At 40.4% G+C, this 24,662-nt stretch overlaps 2 protein-coding genes across 3 annotated transcripts in view; both read right to left on the bottom strand.

Annotated features, from left to right (window-relative positions):
* Window positions 1-267, bottom strand: part of NSRP1 (nuclear speckle splicing regulatory protein 1) — a 60,932-nt gene extending 60,665 nt beyond the window's left edge. The window contains exon 1 of one of the 2 annotated variants that reach the window (XM_061175302.1): window positions 225-267. In XM_061175302.1, coding sequence (XP_061031285.1) covers window positions 225-244 — 20 coding nt within the window. In that variant the 5' untranslated portion in view covers window positions 245-267. The remainder of the gene's footprint in view (window positions 1-224) is intronic. The other variant, XM_061175303.1, reaches the window with a different exon arrangement.
* A 6,802-nt stretch (window positions 268-7,069) lies between these two features.
* EFCAB5 (EF-hand calcium binding domain 5) overlaps window positions 7,070-24,662 on the bottom strand; it is a 124,281-nt gene continuing 106,688 nt past the window's right edge. Inside the window, 6 exon segments of the mRNA XM_061175652.1 lie at window positions 7,070-7,093; window positions 7,095-7,252; window positions 18,322-18,418; window positions 18,810-19,093; window positions 20,376-20,629; window positions 23,054-23,157. Coding sequence (XP_061031635.1) covers window positions 7,070-7,093; window positions 7,095-7,252; window positions 18,322-18,418; window positions 18,810-19,093; window positions 20,376-20,629; window positions 23,054-23,157 — 921 coding nt within the window.

Genomic DNA, 24,662 nt, shown 5'->3' on the forward strand with positions numbered 1-24,662 from the left:
TTTATTTCCTCACAAGTTTCTCCCTCAAACTTCGGGCTTCCATCCTGGAAAATGTGGGGGGGGGGGGGTGGGAATATATGTTCCTCAGGATTTCTCGCTTTCCCCCATCTCTATCCCTGACGACACAGCCCCTTCACTTCCAGCGCACTTCTACTGCTCAGCCAAAGACACAGTCGCCGTGGTGTCTCATTCCCCAGCCTAACCCTAACTCCCAGGTCACTCACTGCCTGCCCGGAATCGCCATCTTGCTCCCGTCTCCGCTGAACGTGGCCGACGCCGACGTGACGCTGACGCAGACGCCGACGTCGAACGTGAGCTCTCGCGCGGGTTTGGGCGGCCTAGAACCCGCCTACCGGCTGGGTTCGCGTTTTGTGTTGCTTCCGCACTGCTGGGAATCTGATGGGTGGCTTTGGGCGTTGTTTTGAAAACCGACAGACTGCCTCGAAATCAGTGGGAAGAAAGGAATGGCAAAATTTTAGGCCAGAGGTTCGCAGAGAGTGGTCCTGGGACCAGCAGAATTGGCATCACCCGGGAATTTGTTAGAAATCCAAACTTTCCGGCTCTGTTCCACATCTACGGAATCAGAAACTCTGGGACGGGGCCCAGAAATCTGAATTTTAACGAGCCCTCCAGGTAATTCTGATACTCAAGTTTGAAAACCACTGCCCTAGACTATCGATTTCTCCCCCCTACCACCCCCGAGGTACTCAGTGTGAGTATACCTGGCTCAGGGTAATTTGGCAGAAGATGAAAATCTATACGCTAAGTATCTCATTATAGGACAGAAATGATTAATAAAATACCGTGGTACCACTGGGTATAGGAAGTAAAATTATATATGATACTTTTTAAAAAATGCTAGTCACATTTCACCTGTGGACCCACTCATTCTCGGCCCCTTCCAAACTAGTAACAGCAAAGAGATCTTTTGAATTACCTACAGAAGAATGTTAAAATCTCCAGCTGTAATTGTGGATTTGTGTATTTCTCTTTTTACTCCTGTCATGTTTTGTTTCATGTATTTTGAAGTTTTGTTATTAGATATATAAACATGTAGGATTGTTATGTCCTCTTACATTGACCCCTATACCATTAAGAAATGATCCTCTTTATTTTTTTACTTATTTTTATCTACTTTATCTGATATTAATATAACCAGCATTGTTAGCATAGTGTATCTTTTCCCATCCTTTTACTTTTAACCTATTTTAATTAGTTTGTGTCTATATTTAAAGTGGTTCTCTTGTTGATAGCATATAGTTGGGTCTTGCTTTTTTATCCAGTCTGGCAATTTCTTACTTTTAACGTGGGTATTTAGAACATTTTCATTAAGGCAGTTATTAGTATAGTTGCAATTTGTTTTCTCTTTTTCCTATCTGTTCTTTGTACTCCCCCCTCCACCTTCCCCCGCCTTTTTGAATTAATCAATAAATTTTTATGACTCTGCTTCAGATTTTTATGCTTCAACTTCTTTGTTGGCTTATTGGCCATGCTTTGCTTTTTTTTTTTTTTAAGGTTTTGCTTTAGGGTTTCTGGTACACATCTTTAACTTATCACAGTCTACCTTCAAGTAAGAATAAAGCACTTTCTGTATAGTATAAAAACTTTATAAAAGTATAGTTCCATTTTCCCTCTCTGAGACTTTGTGCTATCTTTGTCACACATTTTACTTCTACCTATGTTATAAATGCACAATAAATTATCATTTTTGCTTTAAACAGTCAATTATCTTTTAAAAATATTTTTAAATAAGAAAAATGTTATGTTTATCCACATATTTACCATTTCCCGTGGCTGCGTATCTTTGTGAAGATCCAGATTTCTTTTTTTTTTTTCTTTTTAGCAGGAAAGGGTGGGGTAGTGGGAGGAGGAATTGGATGGTCAAAGGGTACAAACTTCCAGTTATAAGATAAAGTATTAGGATGTAATGTACAACATGATTAATAAAGTTGACATTGCTGTATGTTATATATGAAAGTTGTTAAGAGGGTAAATCCTAAGAGTTCTCATCACAAGGAAAAATATTTTTTCTTTTTCTTTTGTATCTATATGAAATGATGGATGTTCACTAAATTTACTGTAATCATTTCATGATGTATGTAAGTCAAATTATTATGCTGTACACCGTAAACTTATACAGTGCTGTATGTTAATTATATCTTAATAAAACTGGAAGAAATAAAGTTGAAAGAAAACGCAAAAGAATCCACAGGCACACGTTCTATTAGCTGTCAGAACGATGACATCATCACACATCATGAAGCCTCTGGGAAGTTCAGTTGCACACTGGTGTGAGGATGAGTGAAAAAGGCAAATGATGTCATAATATTGTTAGAAATATAGTTTTGACCTGGAAAATCCCAGAAGTGTTTTAGGGACCTTGGGAGTCCACAGACCACATTTTGAGATCCACTCTTCTAAATGAATTAATGCTGAGATATATTATTAAAGGAATTATATAGCTTTTCATATAGGAATATGCTGAATGTCTTTTTTTCCCCCAAAGTGATTAGGGTAAGGCTAGATAGAAGCCAAATATGAAATCTGCTTGGGGCACAGTGAAATAAGAGGGAAAATATATATATACATATATAGACATATATATTGGTTTCTGCCCCAGATTCCCGGTACAGAGCTCCTAACCTTTGTGATTTCCTGAGTAATTAGAGCACTAAGAGCAACTGTTGTTTTGATACTTGGTCTTTGACCCTAGTTCCTGGTTCCCTGGGTGATAGGGGTTATTTTGTTCCAATGAGGTAACTCTTGGTGGGCTTCTGGATAGCATCAGCATGGGGGCTAGTCACCAGAGAGACCACACTATAATTAGAAGCTTGGAACTTTCTACCCCACCTCCCATCCTCCGGGAAGAAGAGAGAGGTTTTAAACCAAATTAATGATCCATCATGCCTACATAATGAAGCCTCCATAAACAACCCAAAAGTATGGAATTCTAAGAGCTTCCAGGTTGGTGAACATATCCACCTGCCCAGAGGGTGGTACACCCCAACTTCATGAGGACAGAAGCGCCCTTCCTGACCTTACCTATGTATCTCTATCTGGTTGTTTATATGTATACTTTATCATATCCCTTATATAATAAATAGGTCAATGTAAAAAGAAAAGAAAAATATTATGTTTATTCACATATTTACCATTTCCAGTGTCTCCATATCTTTGTGTAGAACCAGATTTCTATTTAGTATAAACATCTTTTTTTTAAACAGCTTTATTGAGACATAATTCACATACGATGCAATTCACCCATTTAAAGCATACAATTCAGGACTTCCCTGGCGGTCCAGTGGTTAAGACTCCGCGCTTCCACTGCAGGGGGCATGGGTTCAATACCTGGTACCAGAACTAAGATCCCGTACGCCATGCCATGCAGCCAAAAAAAAAATTAAAACAAAACTGTACAATTCAATGGTTTTTAATATATTCAGAGAGTTGTGCTACCATCATCACAAGCAATTTTAGGATACTTTCAATGCCCAGAAAAAAAACCATGTACCCATTAGTCACTCCCATTTACCGCCCCCGCAACAGTAGGCAACCAGTAATCTACTTCTGTTCTCTATGGACCTGCAGTCCTATTAGTTTTTGCTGTGTGTATTTTGGAACTATGTTATTAGGTGTGTAACTATTTAAGATTTTTGTGTCTTCTTAATTGACCCTTTTTTCATTATGGAATGACCTTCTTTATCACAGTAATATTCTTTGCTCTGAAATCTACTTTGTCTGATATCTTTATAGTCACTCCAGCCACTCCAAAAGTTTTCTTTTGACATGAACGCCAGGGAAAGCAAAAAGATGTTCAGGAAAGGAAAATAATTGTAACTTACTAAATAGCTAAGCCCTAAATAGCATACATGATCATGATAATGCAAACACTGAATATCCAGCTATTCTGATCTAAATTACTATGTAATTATATTGGGAAGAAGGAAGGAGTGGGAAATGTGTATGTGTTTGTGTGTGTGTGGATGCACACACTGGGGAAGGAGCTAAATCTTTGTATTGCATACTGGGAGGTTAATAAATATTGCCTAATTCAGGAAAAAAAAAAAAAAGTAGCCACACAGCGTGTTATTTTGCAATATGGAGGCACATGTCAAAACTACAGCCAGAATAGGGGTTGGCAAACATTTTATGCGAAGGGTTAGATAGTAAATATTTAGGCTTTATGGGTCATAAGTCTCTGTGGCAGCTACTCAGCTCTGCCCAGTGGTATGAAAGCAGTCATAGACAATATGGGCATGGCTTTTCCAATAAAACTTTATCATGACAGGCAACTAGCCAGATTTAGCTTGTGGGCTGTTTATTAACTCCTGAGATAAAAGAACTGAAAGTAGGTGACTCAGAAGCAAGGAAAATAGGGGTGAGGTTGAGCTGGGACATGCTCTGGTCTTGATAGACCTTGTATGACAGAAGGACTCTTTAAACTATGAGCATGTGTTACCTTGCTTAAAATAAAAAGAATCGATAAAGGGTAAAAATAAAGCCTCCTGCCTGGGCTGTCTGCCTCTTACTTATGGAGACTGGATGGGGAATTAGTTACACAAAGTTATCCAGCTCGATATCCTATATAATGCAAGCTTCTGTATTCTCCCATTGCCTTTAAGCTCAGGCAGTAGGTTGAGGAGAGGTAAAATATGGTTAATGACTAGGAGATGGAACACCCACCAAGAGGAATTACAATGCCTACAGAGAAAGACATAGGCAATATTTAATTAATTGATCTTGCCTGCTGAGAAGTCTTTATAATAAGGGCATGGAAGGGAGAGTAGGAACATAGAGTTGAGGATGTAGGGTGGGGTTAGGTGGGAGTGGCATTGCATAAAACCTTACAGAAGAGGAATGAAAATTCCCTAAATTACCTGCAGAGGGTCTTCTGAGTCCGTAGATTGGGGATGTCTGTGGAAGTTAAGGGCAGCTGGTTGCTTGATCACATTTAGATTATGAAGGAATGGGCAGTCAGTCACAAAAGACCACATAATGTATGATTCCTTTTATATAAAATATCCAGAACAGGCAAACCCATAGAGAAAGCAAGGTTAGTAGTTCCCTAGGGCTGGGGTGGGGAAAAATGGGGAGTGATTGCTAATAGGTATGGAGTTTTTATGGGGGTGACGAAAATGTTCTGAAATTGATTGTTGTAAATGGTTGCACAATTTTGTGAATATACTAAAAAGCATTTTCATTAAGTATGTGAATTGTATAATATATGTGTTATATTTCAATAAAGCTGTTAAAAGAGCCAATAGGAGCTTTTCTGAGATTCCAATATCATTGTCTTGAAATCTTACGTTGTTTCTGGACCATGGAAAGCTATAATTATAAAGGAAAGTGGTCTGGATGGTCTACACCATGCAGTATCATTGTTACCTATAAACTATGGAGAAAGAGCTAATAAAAAATCCAATTAATCAAGTCTAAGCTTCTGAAGTATATGTAAATACAAATAAATCAATAAATCTATTGAGTCAAATAAATAGGTTTAAATATAAACCTACATCTAAATTTTTGTCAAGTATAAATAACATCCTCTTCACTAAAAGAGTAAACTCCTGGTGTTAAGGGATAGGATTTTACTTGAACGATAGTTAGATAAATTCAACCCTGTTGGTTGCTTAATTTTAAAGTAGTTTCCAAAAGACTAATAGCATAGTCTTTAGCCTAGTAAAGTCTGGAAAGTGTTGGTGAGATGTCTGGAATGCTGGCAAGAGCAATAAAACAGAAATTAGGACATGTGGGTGCCTCTTCCTAGCTATTGTGACCTAAATAACTCACTCTTTGAGCGTATTTCCTTGGTTATAAAATGGGCATAGTATTGTAATATCGAGACTGCCACCTTACACGTTATGAGGAGGATCAAATGAGCTAGTATGTGAAAATGCTGGTACTTCAAACAAGTTAAAATGCCATGCAAGTGTGTGATAATTTATCATTAAGCTGGATGCCATTTAGTTAACTCCCATGATAATGGTTAAACAGGTGGCAGTCTGCAAAAATTTCCCCTCCTTGCTGCCTAAAATGCCATTTGTATTCACAGTGGACTCTTTATAAGCTTGATCTGAAGCCATCACGATATGTGGCTATCAGTTTAATATCTTCAAGAACATTGTTCCTAGAAATGTTGCTGCAAATGCCCTGAAAAGACCACTTCCAAATATGAAACAGGCTTATAGGTTAAAACTGGGCATGCGATCATCCAAGAGATGAGGACTGGTAATAACACTGCCATCTTATCAGAAAAGGTTAAAAAGGGACCTCCAATCTCAAAATATAAGATGTTTGGAACACATCACATTTTGTCAACCAAATAAAGAAAATGAAGTTTAATTTCCCAAAATTTTATTAAAAATGGACTCTGTCATCAGATATCTTATTGCAAAGATGAAATCTCACAACAGAGCAGTAAAGTTTGCTGTAGTAAGAAGCTTTAAATAAATATAAATTCTTTTTGCAGTTCTTGAACTTGAGAGGATTTTGTTATTTAAAAAAAGTGTTTTCTTTTTTCCGTGAGTCATGGACAAACATTTTCCCAGAATTTCTATTCATTGAAATAACTTTTAAGTTGTTAAGGTAAGTAGGGGTGGGGGGTGGAGATGGGGATGGGGAGGAAGTGGTGCTCATATAAGTCTTTCAAAAACTAAAAAAACAATTCCCAGTCCATCTCTTAAAATCTTTATTACTTGGTGCTCTTTTGATGTAAAAACTGCCAGTTTTTCTAAATCCTCAGTCTTTCTTCACTTGTACCTTAAAAAAATTAAAATAACTCTGCCCAACGAACCATAATAGTCCCATGCCAGATACAATGCTAAAACTAAAAGGAAACTTTAAAATATATTCTATAACATACATTTGGTTATGGCTACCTTAACTGGATATTTTTTAGATCAAATTTCTCCTTAGGTAGCAATTTTGCTTTTATAAAGCACTGAGATAAATGTCTAGGAGAAGAATATGTTTATGTGGCACTCCTTTCCAAATGAAAATATTTTATAGTTAACAAAACTGAACATGACAAAAATACCCTAAATACAGTAGCAATTCCATTAGCATTTCCCTAGCAAGCTTCCCCCTGGCATTTTTGCATACACATAGGAGTCAGTCTTGGATGGCAATGGGGGTGAAATGGCACTATTTATTTTTTTGTTCAGCTTCATAAGAGCTGAACAGATGTGTGCCCAGTGGTATAAGTATTCGATAGCAGTATTACCAAATTTCCATACTTCAATTCGAGAATGATCTGCACCAAGAAAAAAAAAAAGTGTGAATAGTTTTGTACTTTTATTACTAAAATATATTTTAATACTAAAATATAAAATATAAATTATGACAAAAGTTCATTAGATATATTTTGAGTCAAAACCATAGCAGAATCTTGTTTAAATATGTAACTACAGGAAAATGGATAAATAAATTTCCTTATATTCATATAATGGAATACTACACAGCATTTAACAATTAAAGAACTAGAGCTACATATATCATTGTGGATAAATCTCAAAAACATACTGTTGAGAACAATAAGTTGTAGAATAGTATGTTCTTTTGGATATAGTTAAAAACAATTTTAAAACCTGAAAAATAATATTATATTGTTTATGGATTCATAGGCATGTAGTAAAAGTAAGAAATCATGATGAAACTGATAAACACCAAATTCATAATAATATTAGCTCTAGGGAGGAAGAGAAGAGAATGGGGTCAGGGAGGGGTATACAAAGTCTCAACTGTTCCTATAATGTTTTCTTTCTTTAAGAAAGTCTGACTCAACCACGCATAATGTTAAGGTTGGATATAGAATATGGCTCCATAATGACTACACAGGTGTTAGTCTCTAACTTCTGTGTTTGAAATATTTCCTAATTAAAAACTATCTTTAAACATAAAATCACTGCACACCAAAACATTTCATTTGTTAGACGGCTAACTATTAAGCTGCCATTCGTAAAAGTTACTTTTTCCCAGTAGTCAGTCAGTGACTAATATTCAGATAGAATGGTCCAATGGAAAGAGAATATACTTTAAAGTTGAAAGGATCTGAGTTCTAATCTTGGCTGTACCCCAACTAGTTTTGTGACCTTGAAAAAAGTCACTTAATTGCTCGGAGCCTGTTTCTTCTTCCAAAAAACAGAGATAACTCAGAATTGCTATGAGGATTAATGAGAAAAGATATGCAAAAATCTGTCACAGAGTAGTTGCTCAAAAAAATGTTAATTACCTTCCTTCTTTCAGGTGCCTTCTACCCTCAGGTCTATGTTTTACTCATTTTTGTTACTTCTAGTGTCTAATACAGTTCCTAACCCAATAAATGTTTGCTGATTTGAGTTGAATCAAACTATTAAGTGATACTTATAATTGAATAAGAGGTTTCAAATGTTGTCTTCTATACAGTAGCTCATTAACAACACTGACAATTATGTCACTTATGGATATCTATTAGGATGACAAAACAGAACATATATTATTTCCCTATCTTCTATCAACATGAAGGAACAAATTTCCCTGAATTAGGCTTAGACTTTCTATGGTTTTGAAGGCATCACTACCACAAACGGTACAATGTGGGACAGGAAAGGCACATAAAATATGGAAAACATACTCGTCTCATTTTTATTTGAAGCTCACTTTAAAACACGTGGGTACAATTTTCTAAAATTCTGTTTTAACACACGCACGCACACACACAGAGGTACTGTCTTCTCTCAGTTGTAGGTGTTTAATAAATGTTGATTGAAACAACATTAAATTGTGGAATAATTAAGTTAGGCTTTTCAAATACTAAGTCTTTTCAGTAACATTAGTGACAATTATGAATAAAAATTAAAACAGATGCTGGTCATGAGAGCACATTAAAAATACCTGATTCATATCACATTATGGGTAATACTAGACCAATAACATGCATACTTAAAATATTGAGATGCATTTGTTATAATTGATCCCTTTTTGTATTAATTAGCTTCCTGAAAGCTTTAAAAGTTAATGCTATAGGCTGCAAAGATTACTTTGATTATCATAATGTTCCAATGTTATGAATCTAAATTAAATAAAAGTTCACTCTAGAACACTCCTAAAACCAGTCCTAACTAATTTTCTGAGATATAACAGCTCTGCTACTCCCCACAGCCTTTATTCTGCCTTTTCCAGATCCCCATTAACAGCCCTGTTGCATTGACGCCTGCCAGTGTTCTTATCCGACATCCAAATGATCAGACCCCTATCTGCAGCCATTATTGAGCTAATCAGCCATCTCCATGGTGATTCAAGGATATGAGGATGGGGAGCGAGGTCGCTCCCTTTCACAAGCCCCTGTTGCTTATTTCCTGTTTTACTGTTACCGAGGACAGAAGCTCCGAACCTGTCTGGGTGGAGGTTCCTGTTTCCCTGCCCCGTTTCAATGAGAGATTGATGCCTTAACAACTGGCTCTAATGATTTCTCTAATGAAGCCTCCATCGGTCGGCTGGGTTCCCAGTAACAACGGTTGCGTGTTACTGCCCTCTTGTGGTGGATAGACGCCAGATCGCTGCAGTTCAGCAGAGCTCCAATGCCCATAGATTTAGTAATTCTTCCTTTGTAAAGGATATAGTAAATTATTTGAATATATCTGAGTTTAAAAACTTGCTGGGTCAAACTTTGAATCTCTGTTTATGAACCTATTAATTCAGAAATATTTTATGGTATTTTTGTAGGGTCTAGCTTAATCAAACTTTTAATTACATAGGGAATTCATTCTGCTGAAAACATTGGGGTATTATAGGATATTTATAATTAAAATTCCATTTATGGATCTCTGCTTTAACACTGGATTAAGGTAAATCCTTTGGGAATGATAGACAATTAGAAAGATGTGCGAAGCAAAAAAGAATGAAGTTCTTAAGCTTCAAGTTCAAAAGTTAAAGTGTAACTGCTTCAACTAAAAACTAACCCAAGATCAGCAAGCAGTGTATCTTTTTTTAAAATTTTTGGTTGCATTGGGTCTTTGTTGCTGCATGCGGGCTTTCTCTAGTTGTGGCGAGCGGGGGCTACTCTTCGTTGCGGTGCGCGGGTTTCTCACTGCAGTGGCTTCTCTTGTTGCAGAGCACGGGCTCTAGGCGCGCGGGCTTCAGTAGTTGTGGCACGTGGGCTCAGTACTTGTGGCACGTGGGCTCAGTAGTTGTGGCTCGCGAGCTCTAGAGCACAGGCTCAGTCGTTGTGGCGCACGGGCTTAGTTGCTCTGCAGCCTGTGGGATCTTCCTGGAGCAGGGCTCGAACCCGTGTCCCCTGAATTGGCAGGTGGATTCTTAACCACTGCGCCACCAGAGAAGTCCCTTTACTGTTTATTTAAATTAAATTATTTTAAACCACTTTTAAACAAAAAATAGAAACTCGCTGTTGATGTGATAAAACCATTACAAATAAAAGTTGAACGATATTTTTCTTGTATTCCAATGGCACAGGTATCACTCGTTTGCTCCTTTTTGGTTGGAGCTTAGTGTGGGAAGCCTACAGGGGTCTTTGTGTTCAGTAAACACACTCATACTCTCCCTGTTTTCACTCTGGTACTCTCCCTCTCAGTTGTGTCTGATGTCCCCCAGTCCAGAGACCTTCTAGGTTACCCTCTCTGAGGAATAAATTTCTAGGGTTGGGGAGGGAAGGTTGCCCAGTGGTGTGACATAGAGAAGATGAGATACAGAGACCAAAACGCTAAACCAGAAAGATGAGAAACAACAGGGAGAAGAAAACTTCAAAAAATACTTACCATTAATACTCTCAGTGAGATAAGACATTGCATTCATGAAATATGAACAAGATGTTGTAGAAAGCAAATATTTAGAGAACAAGAGCAACAAAAGCTCTCAAACATTAAAATGCGCAGAAACAAAAATTCAATAGGATTAAAAGTTGAGAGAATGTCTCAGAAAGTTAAAACAAAAAGACAAAAGGATGGAAAATAGGACAGAAAATACAGGGATTTTTGAGGCTGAATCTAGCAGATCCCATGTCTGAATAATAGGAGGAGTTCCAAAGAGGGAACACAGAAAAGGGAGGGTAGGGCCTCCACTAACCTCTAGGTCATTTTTGTGTAAATAAGAAAAAGACACCTACCATGGATAAATATACTCTATAAGCACACGGCTTGCTGAGCAGAAAAAGGTGTATGATCTACTGTATAGCACAGGGAACTCTGCTCAATGTTATGTGGCAGCCTGGATGGGGGAGAGTCTGGGGGAGAATGGATACATGTATATGTATGGTTGAGTCGCCTTGCTGTGCACCTGAAACTATCACAACACTGTTAATCGGCTATACTCCAATATAAAATTAAAAGTTAAAAAAAAAAAAGAAAGAAAAAGGTGTGAGGAAAGAGATACCCCTCCTCCAAGCAGATGTAGCCTTAAGCTGAAGCACACAGTTTAGTGAATGGAATTCTGGTTAGATTTCAGCCCCCACCATCCTCAGCAGGGCACATTTGTGCAGTGCACAGACTGCACAGCCGTAAGTAGCAGCCTTGATGCCATGAAGGAAATCATCAGGACTTAAGGACCTGTGTTTCACAATTGAAAAGGCCCAGTGAGTGCTCAGATCAATGGATGAAAACAGACCCACATCAAGACATAGCATTATGAAATTTCACAGTCTTGGAGATAAAGGAGTAATTCTATGGCTTCTGGAGAGAAACAAAACAAAACATGCACAGAATCAGAAAGTTACATGCGCAGAATCAGAAAGGCTTCAGACTTCTTTTCAACAGCAAGCTTGGAAGTTTCCAAGTTTCTTCTAACAATGGAGCCATTTCCTCAAGAAGTTAACCATAGAGTTTCCATATGACCTAGCAATTCCACTCCTAGTTATGTATCAAGAGAACTGAAAACATATACTCACACAAGAACTTGTAAACAAATACTCATAGCAGTATTATTTATAATAGCCAAAAAGTAGAAACAACCCACATGTCCATCGACTGATAAATGGATAAATAAAATGTGGTATATCCTTATAATAGACTATTATTCAGCTATAAGAAAGTAATGAAGTACTGGTACATGCTTGGACATAGATGAACCTTGAAACATTATGCTAAGTGAAAGAAGCCACATACAAAAGCCACCTATTGTATGATTCCATTTATATGAAATGTCCAGAATAGGCAAATCTATAGAGACTGAAAGTAGATTAGTGGTTTCCAAGGGCTGGGGTGGGGAGGGGCAAAGGAGAGTGACTGCTAATGGGTACCAGGTTTCTTTCTAAAGTGATGAAAATGTTCTAAAATTAGATAGTGGTGATGATTGCACAACCTGGTGAACATACTAAAAACCACTAAATGGTATACTTTAAAAGAGTGAAATCTGTGGTATGTGAATTATATCTCAATTTCTAAAAAAAGACAATGGGGGACTTCTCTGGTGGCGCAGTGGTTAAGAATCCGCCAGCCAATGCAGGGGACATGGGTTCGAGCCCTGGTCCGGGAAGATGCCACATGCCTCGGAGCAACTAAACCTGTGCACCACAACTACTGAGCCCGCGTGCCACAACTACTCAAGCCCGCGTGCCTAGAGCCCATGCTCCGCGACAAGAGAAGCCACCGCAGTGAGAAGCCCACGCACTGCAATGAAGAGTAGCCCCCGCTCACTGCAACTAGAGAAAGCCCGCGCGCAGCAACGAAGACCCAACGCAGCTAAAAAAAAAAAAAAAAAAGACAATGGGGCAATGTCTTTAAAATTACACTTCTTAGCAAACTGCAAATCAAATGTGACAGTTGAATAAAAACATCTTCAGACATGAAAAGTCTGAAAAAATTTACCATTCATGCACTAGTGCTCAGGAAACTACTAGAGATATGCTACCTCAAAACATGGGAGTAGATCAAGGAAGAATGAACCAAGAGAATGGCAAAGTAAATGCCTCTGACGGCAGCAAAATGAATTTCAGTAAGGCAGCTAAGGAGCAGATCTGGGGTGGGGGAAGGCCCCAGATTCAAAGAAAATTAAGATCTCTAGAAAGGATGGCTTCAAGAAAAAAAGAAATTGAAACCAACAAAAATTACCTGGTAAAACTGACTTTTTGGGAAATTAAAAATATGGAGAGACAAATGGAAGGGGTGAGAATAATTATGAAGTACAAAGAAAACTAAGCAATTTAAAAAATAAAAGGCAATTATTTACTTCAGGAAAAACAAAAAGTGAAAAAGGAATGATCAAAATATGCTACAATGCTCAGCTGTGGATATCTGAATAGGCAAAATCATGTAAACATTGCATTTTGATTTAACTCCAAATTGCAATACAATTTCATTGGGAGGGCAGGGTAAGAAAATTGTGGTATAACAGAACTAAACTTTCATCTATAAGAAGAAAATCATTTGACAAGGCTTAAACTAATGACTCAAAAGATAGCAATAGTGCATAATATTAGAAATATAGAAAATTTGAAAACAACAGAAGAAGCAGTCAAAAGAGTCAAAAAGAATTGCATGGTGAGAGGAACTGGGGAAAAGAGAGGAAAGGGATGGGCTAGTGACTTCTTTGTTAGAAGGCTTTTAGTTCTATTTGACCTTTTAAAGTACTTTAATAAAAAGTATGATATAATTTTTATAATCCTTTTGGGATAAAAGATTGTTTTAACATCCACTGAAATGAAAAAAATGAGTGACAAAGGAACTTGAAAAATATGTTTGCCTTAAATAGAAAAATGTTCTCATTAAACTGATTTTCAACAGCCTTTATCAGATATCAAAGCAATGGGATGTTACCCTGACAAATAAAACCATTTTTCACATAATTCAATAACTACTATTGGAAAACTTCAAAATTTAAAATCAAAAAGAGTGATAAGGAACGAAAGAAGATAGCTAATTTAATTTTTCTCTTTCTTTTTCCCCCAGATGACTTGAAACTGGAAGGGAAATGCATGGGAAATGGGCAAGCATCTAGGCCCCAGGTCTTTACCAAATTCCAAAATAGTTCCTGAACAGTGTGTGAGTACTTGTCTCATATCTTAACTAAAAGGGCCCTTTAAGCGGTTCTTTTCAGGACAAGGGAATCTATTCTAGAACGGAATGGATGTTTCTACCTCTAGAGCCTGAAATTCGTGAGCAACTCATAAATATCACACTCTAGACTCCCTCTTAAACCCAGATCTAACTGTGATAGCAGCTCTTTTCCGACAAGTAGGAACAAGTCTTGGAAGAGACCACTATCCAAGAATACTAGGTTTGAAAAGGTGGTAGGGAACTGTAACCAAATCCAAGCCAAATTAATAGGACAAAACAATTTTCTTGGTTTCTTGTCCATTTCGTTCTGACTCATTTAAAAGAACCCGGCACATTTGCAGATTCAGTTCAGTGCTGTATTCATATTTGCTATTTCTGGATGGTTGGTAGAATCCTGTCTGATCTTTAGCTGTGCAGTGGGAGGTGAAGGAGAGAGTCTTGCCCCACTTCGGGAATGGAGAGGGATGGAGAACAGCATGCAGTAGAGCCACCACGGTGGTGGCAATAGCAATTAGGGGAAGATCTCCCGGGGGAAGGTGAATCTTGAGGACAGAAGTTAATCAGGGCTGTGAGTCCAGCAGTCTTGCCCCCTGATGGTAGAGCATCTCCCTCCATTGTCATTCTTGGAGGATCATGGTGGTATTTTATGGAGGAAGCTGGTGAGTTTCTTTATAGATGGTGATAGCACTGAGGCTGTGGCTGCTTTGGAAGAGGAGCCCTGGGGCTCTCGCAGGAAAAGTGGAGGGCCTGGGGAACTCCTGCTGAGACCAGTGTCGGTGAACCCACAGACGCTTGGATTTAGGTGTGGGGAGGAAGTATGGCTACTTGCAGAAACACAGTTTCTAGACAGCAAAGTGATTCTGGTCACACTTGGAATGGGAGATAGCTCTTCTTACCTCTAGGTCTGAGAACATTTCCTGGTAGAAAACATCTGTCCAAACCCACTGGGAAGGGGACATGGGACAGAAAAACCAGGAGGCTGGCATCAGAGGTACAAAATGGAGTGAGGAGAACAGATCCATTACAAGGTGGTCAAGTCACGGGTCTTCAGGTAGAGAAGGCTAACTACGTGAGTACTTTAGGAAGAATAACAGAGGGTAGCAGGCTTTTGATGCGCTATGCACAGCTGTCCAGGAGTGGTCACTGGAGTCAGTGGGTCCCCCACAGGGAAGTATGTCAGCAACATTCACATGCAATGGCATAGTCTTGGGAAGCCAAGCCTGCTGAACAAAGCTGCCCAGTGCTCCTTCAAAGATGACTGTCTCAATATAAAGGTGGGACACAGCTGCCTGGAATTCCACCAGAATATAAAATAACCCTTTCTAGAAATGCAAATCAAAACCACGATGAGATATCACAACACAACTGTTAGAATGGCTATTACCAAAACAAAAAACAAACAAACAAAAAAACCCCAAGAAATAACAAGTGCTGGCCAGGATGTGGAGAAAAGAGAACCCTTATGCACAGTTGGTAGGAATGTAAATTGGTGCAGTCACTATGGAAAACAATATGGAGTTTTCTCAAAACATTATAAATAGAACTACCATATGATCCAGCAATTCATTTTGGGGTATATATCTGAAGGAAATGAAATCACTCTCTTGAAGAGATATCTGCACCCCTCACGTTCACTGCAGTGTTACTTACAATAACGAAGACGTGGGAACAACCTAGGTGTTCACTGACAGATGAATGAATAATGAAAATGTGATATATACATATAGTGGAATATTGTTCAGTCATAAAAACTAAGGAAATCCTGCCATTTGCAACAACATGGATGAAACTTCAGGGCATTAGGCTAAGTGAAATGAGTCAGACAAAGACAAATACCGTATGATCTCGCTAGAGCTAGGATGAAGTGGAGTGAGAGTTGGAAGCAGAAGCTCTAAAAAAGTGTGGGCACATAACCAGCCCTGACTCTGTCTTCTTGGCAAAATCATCAGTTTGGAAGGTTTGGTGAGTTAGGAGCTATGCCAAAAGTCCCTCCCCATCCTGGGCAGAACCTATAGGTATTGGTGGCATTTCATGCTGGGTGGAGTCATTGAGTAGGGGTCTTACTTACTTCTAGAAGAGGGCTCAGATAAACTTGGGCAGCAGAGTGCCCTGCCAGAAGACTCCTCTTTTTCTGGCACAAGCAGAAAGGTGCCCCAAGAGTTCTCTTTCCTTTCCCCAAATGAGGAGCTTAGAATTTCCTGATACAATTGCATCTGAAGGAGAGAGGGTTGGTACCTCGGTGGTCTATGAACTTTCTTGATTGCTTCAGAGACTGTGGTAATGCTAAAGGTTTGGTGGTCGTGGTAGGGGAGCCTAGGGGATATTAGCTTCTGGCTGAATCCAGCTCTGTTAACTGTAGTTGGAATTCCTGGCACCTGAGGACACTGTTGGAAAAGAAAGTGGTGGGGAGCACTGGAGATCAAGGCTGCTTAGGAATCAGCTAGCACAGTCCAAAGTGGGGGCAAGCAAAGGAAACAGAAATTTGCATGTTTTCCTGAAACAAAAGAGCTATATATGACAACAGGAGGTAGTTCTGATACGCAAATCGGAGGTGAGCCTGAAGAAACTCCCTTGAAGCATTGGTACAATGCCATGGATGATGCCTTTATTAAGGGCTGAGAGCCAATTCCTGAACATGCCTTCAAGGTGGAGAGGGGAGGGGCCCGTTCCTCATCCCTAGCTCCTATCTGACAGAGGGACTGGACACTGCGGGGTACCTGAGTCCCTGCCCAAGAAGGGGAGCATCAGCCTGAAGGGACACAAGTGGCAGCAGGGTCTGGCTCTAGGTCAAGGGGCTGGCAGGTTGGATGGGGACCAAAGTGGAGTAGGGACTCAGGGAGAATATCAATTAGACAAACGGGTCACACATGGGGCAGTGCCAGGCCCATGGCAGGGACTAAATCTACTCCAAAGGGAAGAGCAGCAACTAGGCACTGACATAGAAAACATTTCTTCTAGAGTTTTAAGTCCTCAGTGAACAGTGAACAAGTATAGACCAAGTACAGTGATACAAATATATAGTGAACACGTATTTGTTTTTGTTGTTGCTGCCGTTACTGTTTTCCTTAAACAGCACCTTAGAAGTGATAACTGCAACACCTGTGAATGCAGGGCTTCTGTGAATCAGTCCATGGCCCTGAGGGCACACAGAAGACCTTCCAGACAGGAATTCTAATCTTTACTCACACCACTCTCGGTCCACATGAATTCATGTTAACTTTTATGTGGATCTCGTGTCTAGCACTCCCGAACTTCTGGGAGTATCTCTCCTTCCTAAGCCAGAAGATCTCTCTCTCTCATCCACCCGTCCTCGCTCACTGCTTTGTGCTTCCACTGTGCTACGTGCTTCCACTGCCACAGACAGCCTGAAGAGTGTGGCTGTCTTCCTCTGAGATGCCTTTTCCTTTCTCTTGTCCTAGGAGTCTGATTCCAAGCCTCTCTGCCTAATACAGGTGTCACAGAAGTCCAGAAACCCTTGTGACTTGGTCCAGAGTCTCCAAAGAGAATGGGGGAGAGATGGATAGGCTTAGTGAAGAGATTTCTACAGAGCCATTTTTCCAATTAATGATTAGTTTTTTAAATGAGTTAAAAAAAAAAAGAGCCAAATTTTTAAGTGCACTCTTTACTGTTCCATTCATGTAAACAGCCTCAGGGGGATTCCCTGGCTGTCCAGTGGTTAGGACTCTGTGCTTCCACTGCCGAGGGCCTAGGTTCGATCCCTGGTCGGGGAACTAAGATCCCACAAGCCGAGCAGCAAAAAACAAAACAAAACTGGCCTCAGGTCTCTGGTGGGGTAATATACACACATAGAGAAATGTGTGCTTGTATATGTATATTTACCCTTATATGTGACCAGTTCTCTGTGGTCAAAGAGCTCATCACCTTTTCCAACCTGGGAGCCTCACTGCTTTGATTCCTGCTGATGCTCCTCCTCCAAAAAGTCTACATTACTAGTCTATAAAGACTCATGATCTATTATTTTCTTCGGTTCTTCATGGAAACTAAAGATAATAGCTGCCTTTTTGCTTAACATACTTGTCTCCTAGTCTCACTGCAGCCCCTATTTGCTTTTGTTTTTTAGCGAATTATGAACATGTCGTCAATAAGTGGGAGACAGAGGTGCTTCTGAATTCTCATATGTGTGGCATAGACAGTCACTTTGGGGATTGCAGTAGATTATAGACAATGCCCCTCCTTTTAGAAGACTATAATCAGAACTATTTTCCTCTAAAAATTGAATGTATGAGCCACTTGCTTTATTCTAATAAAAGTCTCTGGATTGCAACTGTGTTTTGTTGCTGTTGGTATAGACTTAGACCATAATTAAGTGGAAATTTACCTCTGATATATTCATCAATGAGCTTTAAATTAACCTTCAGTTTCCTAGCAGTTGGATCAAAGTCACAAATATTCTCGACTAAGTATTGGTTAACATACTGTGAACAAAGAACAAAAGTTATGGAATCATCAACAAGTGGAAGTAGAGTGCCCAATTCATCAGTTTACATAATTCCATTTATATACACTTTAAAACAGGCAAAACCAGTCTATGGTGTTAGAAGTCAGGATTCTGGTTACCCCGGGGTGAGTGTGTGTGTGTGTGTGTGTGTGTGTGTGTGTGTGTGAGAAGCTGGTGATGGGAGAGGGTACAAAGGAAGGCTTTGGGGATGCCACTAATGTTCTGTTTCTTGATCTAGGTGCCTGTTACAAATGTTCATTGTGTAAAAATTCTTGCCTTTGTACACTTAGGATTTGTGCAATTATGATTTGTATATCTAAACTTGTGTAGGATATTTTTCAATAAAGTGTACTTAAAAAAAAACTTACCAGTTTACACTGATCCCAATTTCCTAAGTCACTTGATAATTCCAATTCTGGATGAAAGAACAAGATAATCCCTTTTAGGATGTCTTGTACTAGTTTTATGTTGGCTTCCAACTCCTGGGACTGGCTGTCTGGTGATTTCGGCTCTGCCAGAGGATCATAATCATAGAGCAACAGTGACACAAAGTCCATGGAGGTAAGCAGCCGGAGGCACTGTTGTAGCTCTTTCAGCATGACTCGGAAGAAGAGAATGCCTGCCCGCTGGACTTCTCCCACATTTTCAATTTCTGGAATAATAGAGTGACATCCCACATTGTTGTTTAGTATACACACTACTTTTTAATAGGATTCTGAACATAATATAGTAAAACTTTTTTTTTGTCTTCAGGAAAAAGAAGATCATATCCTATGGTTTTAAACAATCAGTTTCTCTAGTCACGAAATCAAAAGGCAAAAATGGAATTACACCTGGTGAAGTTCACAGGAAGAGGCTTTGAGGAAATGTGAAAACTTTTTTGGAGTTAGATCTTGGTTTGAATACCTACTTTCCCCCTTATTGGTTCTGCTGTCTCTCTGAGCCTCCTTTTCATTTTCTGTGAGAATAGAGCTGATCCCTACTTCCCTGTTGAGCTGTGGGAATTACAGGAGATGGTATATGTAAAAGTGCTTAGCCCCAGGTCTTACACGTAGTGGATGCTCAAAAGACATGAATTTTCTTTTCTTTTTTCTTCTTCTCCCACACTGTGTAGTGGCTAGAAACCTTTCAGTTTTACCCCACCAGAGTGTTACTCTACTAATTCTGGTCATTCCATTCTAGGCAGCCAAAGGTTTCCATGCTTCCTTCTTCCCTCCTTTCTGCCCAAACTGATTTTGTGCTAAGGGTAGCCTAGTGGATGTGGAATCGTAAGGACCGGGGGCCTGTTCTTGGCCGTGCACTAGCTTGCTATTGGACTTTTATTTTGACGGGCCTTAGCTTCTTTATCTGTAAAATGAGATGTTCCGATGAGTTAGTGCTGTGTAATGTAGTGAAAAGAGCACCCAAACTGGGGTGCAAATCCAGCCTTCACCACTTGTTAACTATGTGATTTGGTGCAAGTTGTTTCTCTGAACTTTACTTTCCTCATCTGTAAAATGAAATAATCACCATTCACCTCATAGAGTTATGGTAAGGACTAATTGAAATAACATATTTAAAGTGCTTGACACATGATGTGACATTTAATATTGGGCTGGCCAAAAGGGTCATTCGGGTTTTTCCGTAAGATGTTACAGAAAAACCCAAACGACCTTTTTGGCCAACCCAATAAATGCTACTTGTATACTGCCTTTATGAGTCCTTCCAGTTCTAAAACCATGACTCTAGCCAAGAAAACGTGATTCCTTACCCTTTGCTATAATTTATAGCCCATATGCATCAGTCCAAGACTGCAAGAAGGAAATCCTTCCATGTGGAAAGATCTATATATTGCAACAGTTCATTTTAGAAAATGCATCCTGCATTGCATTGTCTGTGATTTCCCCAAAACTTTTTAAATCCATGAATTCAGATGGTCGCCACACGCACAATACCTAAGATATAGTTTTTCTTTATTTCTCCAGATAATTCGCCCAGTATTTCATTGCAGGCAACTTGGATCACCTTCGTCATTTTCTGTAGATCTTTAAATTCTCGATACAACAACATCTTACTCCTGCCAATGTTAACATCGAGAACTCCCAAAGCTTCTCCTGTTCTCTCACGAAGTGGAACTACTATGTGGTTTTCTCCACAGACAGAGGCCAAAACAACTTCTGAACTGTCTGTACACTTAAAGAGGAAATCTCTGAAACCAAAACCAAATAAGCATAAGGATATAAAACAACAGCCTGTTCGTAACATTCCACCCAAACATACTGAATCATCTTCTCTTGTGCCTACTACACTCCAACCGCACCAGCCCTTGTTGCTGTTTCGTCTGCCTGGACCACTCCACCCCTTGAGTTCACAGGGGTCTCTCCCTCAGCTCCTCACAGAGAAGCCCTCCCAGACCCCACAATCTAAAATAGCTGCACCTGAGTCTCGCTCCACCCTAATACTCTGCCTTATTGTTTTTACTATATACTTATCCTTATCTGAGGGTATTTGTTTTTTGTTTAAATATTGTCCAATAAGTATTGGTTGAATGCCTGAAGGAACAATGAGCGTGTTAGGTCAGGTGTCCTAGAAGCAGAGCCTGAGAAAGGGATGCTCTGTGCAAAGGATTTATTGAGGGAGTGCTCTCAGGAGAAACCTGTAAGGGTCTGAGAAAAGCAGGATAGGCAAGGGGGAGGAGCTAAGCAAGAATGTGATTTCAGGTGAACTCTAGCCCCAGTCTGATCCCGAGGGGAGCTATGGAAGGCAAATTGTGCCCAGACTCTGCTCCACCTTGAGGCAGGGGAGAGGCCTTTTGTCAGTCATTAGAGCTCTAAGCTGCTTGGGTTGTGTGTGGAGAGGGTGTTTACAGAACTCTTAGGCACCTCCTGGTGAGAGGTTCCCATTGCTCAAGGGCACTCCTCCAGAGAAAGTTACAGTGTGAGTCATTAGCAGTAGGACCTGGCCCCTGGCAGAAGGTACATAGGGATCTGGGCAGGGCACCTGCTTCAGTGAGGGACCTGCGGTTTTCATAGAAATGTAGTGGCTCCTTTTTTCTCTAGTGAGGTATCTCTTTTTATCTCTTTCCCTCTTTCCCCATCTACATGATATTGAGTGTATCTTTTTTTTTTTTTTGGCCGAACTTTGGCATGCGGAACTTCCTTAACCAAGGATCAAACCCCCGCCCCCTGCAGTGGAAGCGCAGAGTCTTAACCACTGGACCATCAGGGAAGTCCTTACATGATATTGAGATGTCATTCCTTTAAGGTATTTGTAAAAATGTTGGTGCTTTGTATAGCCTCAAAAAGCACGTTTAGGGAATTCCCTCGTGGTCCAGTGGTTAGGATTCCGTGCTTCCACTGCAGGGGACAGGGGTTAGATACCTGGTCGGGGAACTAAGATCCCATATGCCTCAGGGCATGGCCAAAAAAAAAAAGCACACTTATAGTTCATAACATCAATCCTATGATGATAGGGAAGGTTATGTCCTTCTTTTGCTATTCCTACCCCTTGCTGCAGCTGAGCCATCACTTTGTGTCTTTTTTTTTTTAAATTTTATTTATTTATTTATTTATGGCTGTGTTGGGTCTTCGTTTCTGTGCGAGGGCTTTCTCCAGTTGCGGCAAGCGGGGGCCACTCTTCATCGTGGTGCGCGGGCCTCTCACTATCATGGCCTCTCTTGTTGCGGAGCACAGGCTCCAGACGCGCAGGCTCAGCAATTGTGGCTCACGGGCCTAGTCGCTCCGCGACATGTGGGATCTTCCCAGGCCAGGGCTCAAACCCGTGTCCCCTGCATTGGCAGGCAGATTCTCAACCACTGCGCCACCAGGGAAGCCCCCATCACTGTGCGTCTTTATGATAACCATAGTAATGATGCATCATGCTAAGCTTTCTTGGTCAACAGAGTTCCTCAAAAAGCACCTGCTCTAAGTTACACACAGGAATCCGAGGTTATAAGTCTGGGTGTTACAAGGATTCCTGTAAAACTCTTGACCAGCACAAGGAATAACTATATGGAAAAGAGCTTAAAACTGAATGAACATTCTGGTATGAGGCCAAACTAAAATTGAATTAACATAGGTACTTAAATGTCAAATTAGCCTACTAGTCTGAGATAGGTTACCGCCTATTCAACTATGCTGACCCTCTAAGAAGCAGTGGTCCCTTTTTGCAAAAGATGTATTCTAGTTAAGATCTGTTTTGCATCTGTCCACAGTTTAATAGCCTTTGCGTTCCACAGGTGAGAGGCATTCAAGGTTATCTAGAACTGGGGGCTTATTAAAGGCAACGTTCTTTGCCTCCTCCCCATCTTTGCCCCAGACTGTCTTCTTTAAATAAAAAATACAAGTCCACAGGCTAGCTAACATTAAGAGGATGAGCTCTGATTAAGTGATGTGGGTGTATTTTTCATAACCATGGTGGGTTTTTGTTAATTCCATGTTTACAGGACAATTATAGAAAATGAAACACTAAATTGAAATCTGTTTTAAAAAGGACTTGAGGGGGAAAGGACCCAGGCAGACAAAGGTCTGCAGTAATTTTTCTTTAAAACCCAATCAGAATGAGAGCCAGTGTATATTAATAAGAGGCAGAAGCTGGCAGTCAAACAAAACAGACCATGAGGTATGTCTCATACCTGAAGATGCAAGTCTTCCTAAAGATGATAGGGGGATTCCTGTGGACTTCTGTTAGACCCAGGTGCCCTGTGACCATCATATTTCGTAAAACATAGTCTGAATCCTTGAAAAGAGGCAGAGATATCATTAGAGAGAGGAGTACTTAGACTTCATACTCTCTTTTTAAAAAAATATTTATTTATTTGTTTTTGGCTGCATCAGGGTCTTAGTTGTGGTACATGGGCGGCGTGTGGGCTCTTCGTTGTGGCGCGCTGGCTTCTCTCTAGTTGTGGTCCGTGGGGTCAGTAACTGCGGTGCACCAGCTTAGTTGCCCCGAGGCATGTGGGATCTTAGTTCCCCGATCAGGGATCAAACCCCTGTCCCCTGCATTGGAAGGCAGATTCTTAACCACTGGACCACCAGGGAAGTCCCCTAGACTTCATACTCTCATTAAGACTTTTGGGGACAAATAAATAGAAAAAAAATTAGAAAAGCTTAGGTAATATAAAATGTTTTTCAAATTATAGGTCAAGGTCAATATAATTTTGAGCCACAATGATGCCAAACACTTGGGCCTCAAGGTTTGGGTATCAGAATTTTTTTTCCTATCCTCACTCATTCTATTGGTCATCCCATCCAGTCTCACGGTTTTTGTTTTGGTTTTTTTTGGGTTGTTTTGGTAAAATATACACAGCATAATATTATCATTTTACCCATTCATAAGTGTGCAATTCAGGCTTGGACAGGCTGTACTGGTCTCTACTGGTGGCTGTGACCCCACCCAGACCCTGGCTGCTGAGTGGTCCTCCTCTCCCCGTCGGGAGATGGTCTCCACCTCCATAAGATGAGCTTGGGTCAGATGGATAGTGACCCTTGTGGTCTTGTCCACAGCATTACAATTCTGAAACTACACGCCCCTTCAGCCGCGCTTCTTGCTGACTGCTATAGGTGATGTTAACCTTCTCCATGGGCCCTAGGTGCTATTTCTCTGAGGGCTCCAACAAAGTGCTTAGACGCTGGCCAAGTGGAATGCTCCCCAGACCCCACACACTATGGCCCCACTGTGTCTGTGGACTATGGGACCTGGTGGTCTGCCCCCTATACTGAGAGGTTCTCACCGCCGCCCTCCCAACACATACACACCAGGTGGTCCGCCCCAGTTCAGAAGGCACTTGAAGGCTCCCACCCCCACCCCACCCCAGGAGCAGCACCCACAACTAGGCATTCTCCACCTCCTTGGCCTGGTCACCCCATCAGAGAGCTCTGTGATTCTGCCCTCTTTAGCCAAGGCCTCGTCAGCTTGATCCAGCCACTGCAGGAGAGAAGCGGGGACCTGGAGGGAAGGAAGAAAAAGAAGCCAAAAAGGAAGGGGAGAGGCACCTGTGGGACGGCCAGGTAAAGGACTGGAAGACAATCAAGGTGTTGCCACCACCTGATCAGGCACCGTGCAGAACAGTTTAGCCTTCTTGAAAGGAAGACCCCTTTCCATCCATTCTTATCACATGAAAAATCCTAACATTAACGTTAAGTGTAAAGAAGCAAAGCAAACATTCATCAAAAACTCATCACATTGTAGATAGGGAGCCTTTTTTTTTCTTTTTTTGATTGGTGTGATATAAGGTGTCCTTC

The sequence above is a fragment of the Eubalaena glacialis genome, chromosome 19, assembly GCF_028564815.1.
Source record: "Eubalaena glacialis isolate mEubGla1 chromosome 19, mEubGla1.1.hap2.+ XY, whole genome shotgun sequence".
In the NCBI taxonomy this organism is placed as follows: domain Eukaryota; kingdom Metazoa; phylum Chordata; class Mammalia; order Artiodactyla; family Balaenidae; genus Eubalaena; species Eubalaena glacialis.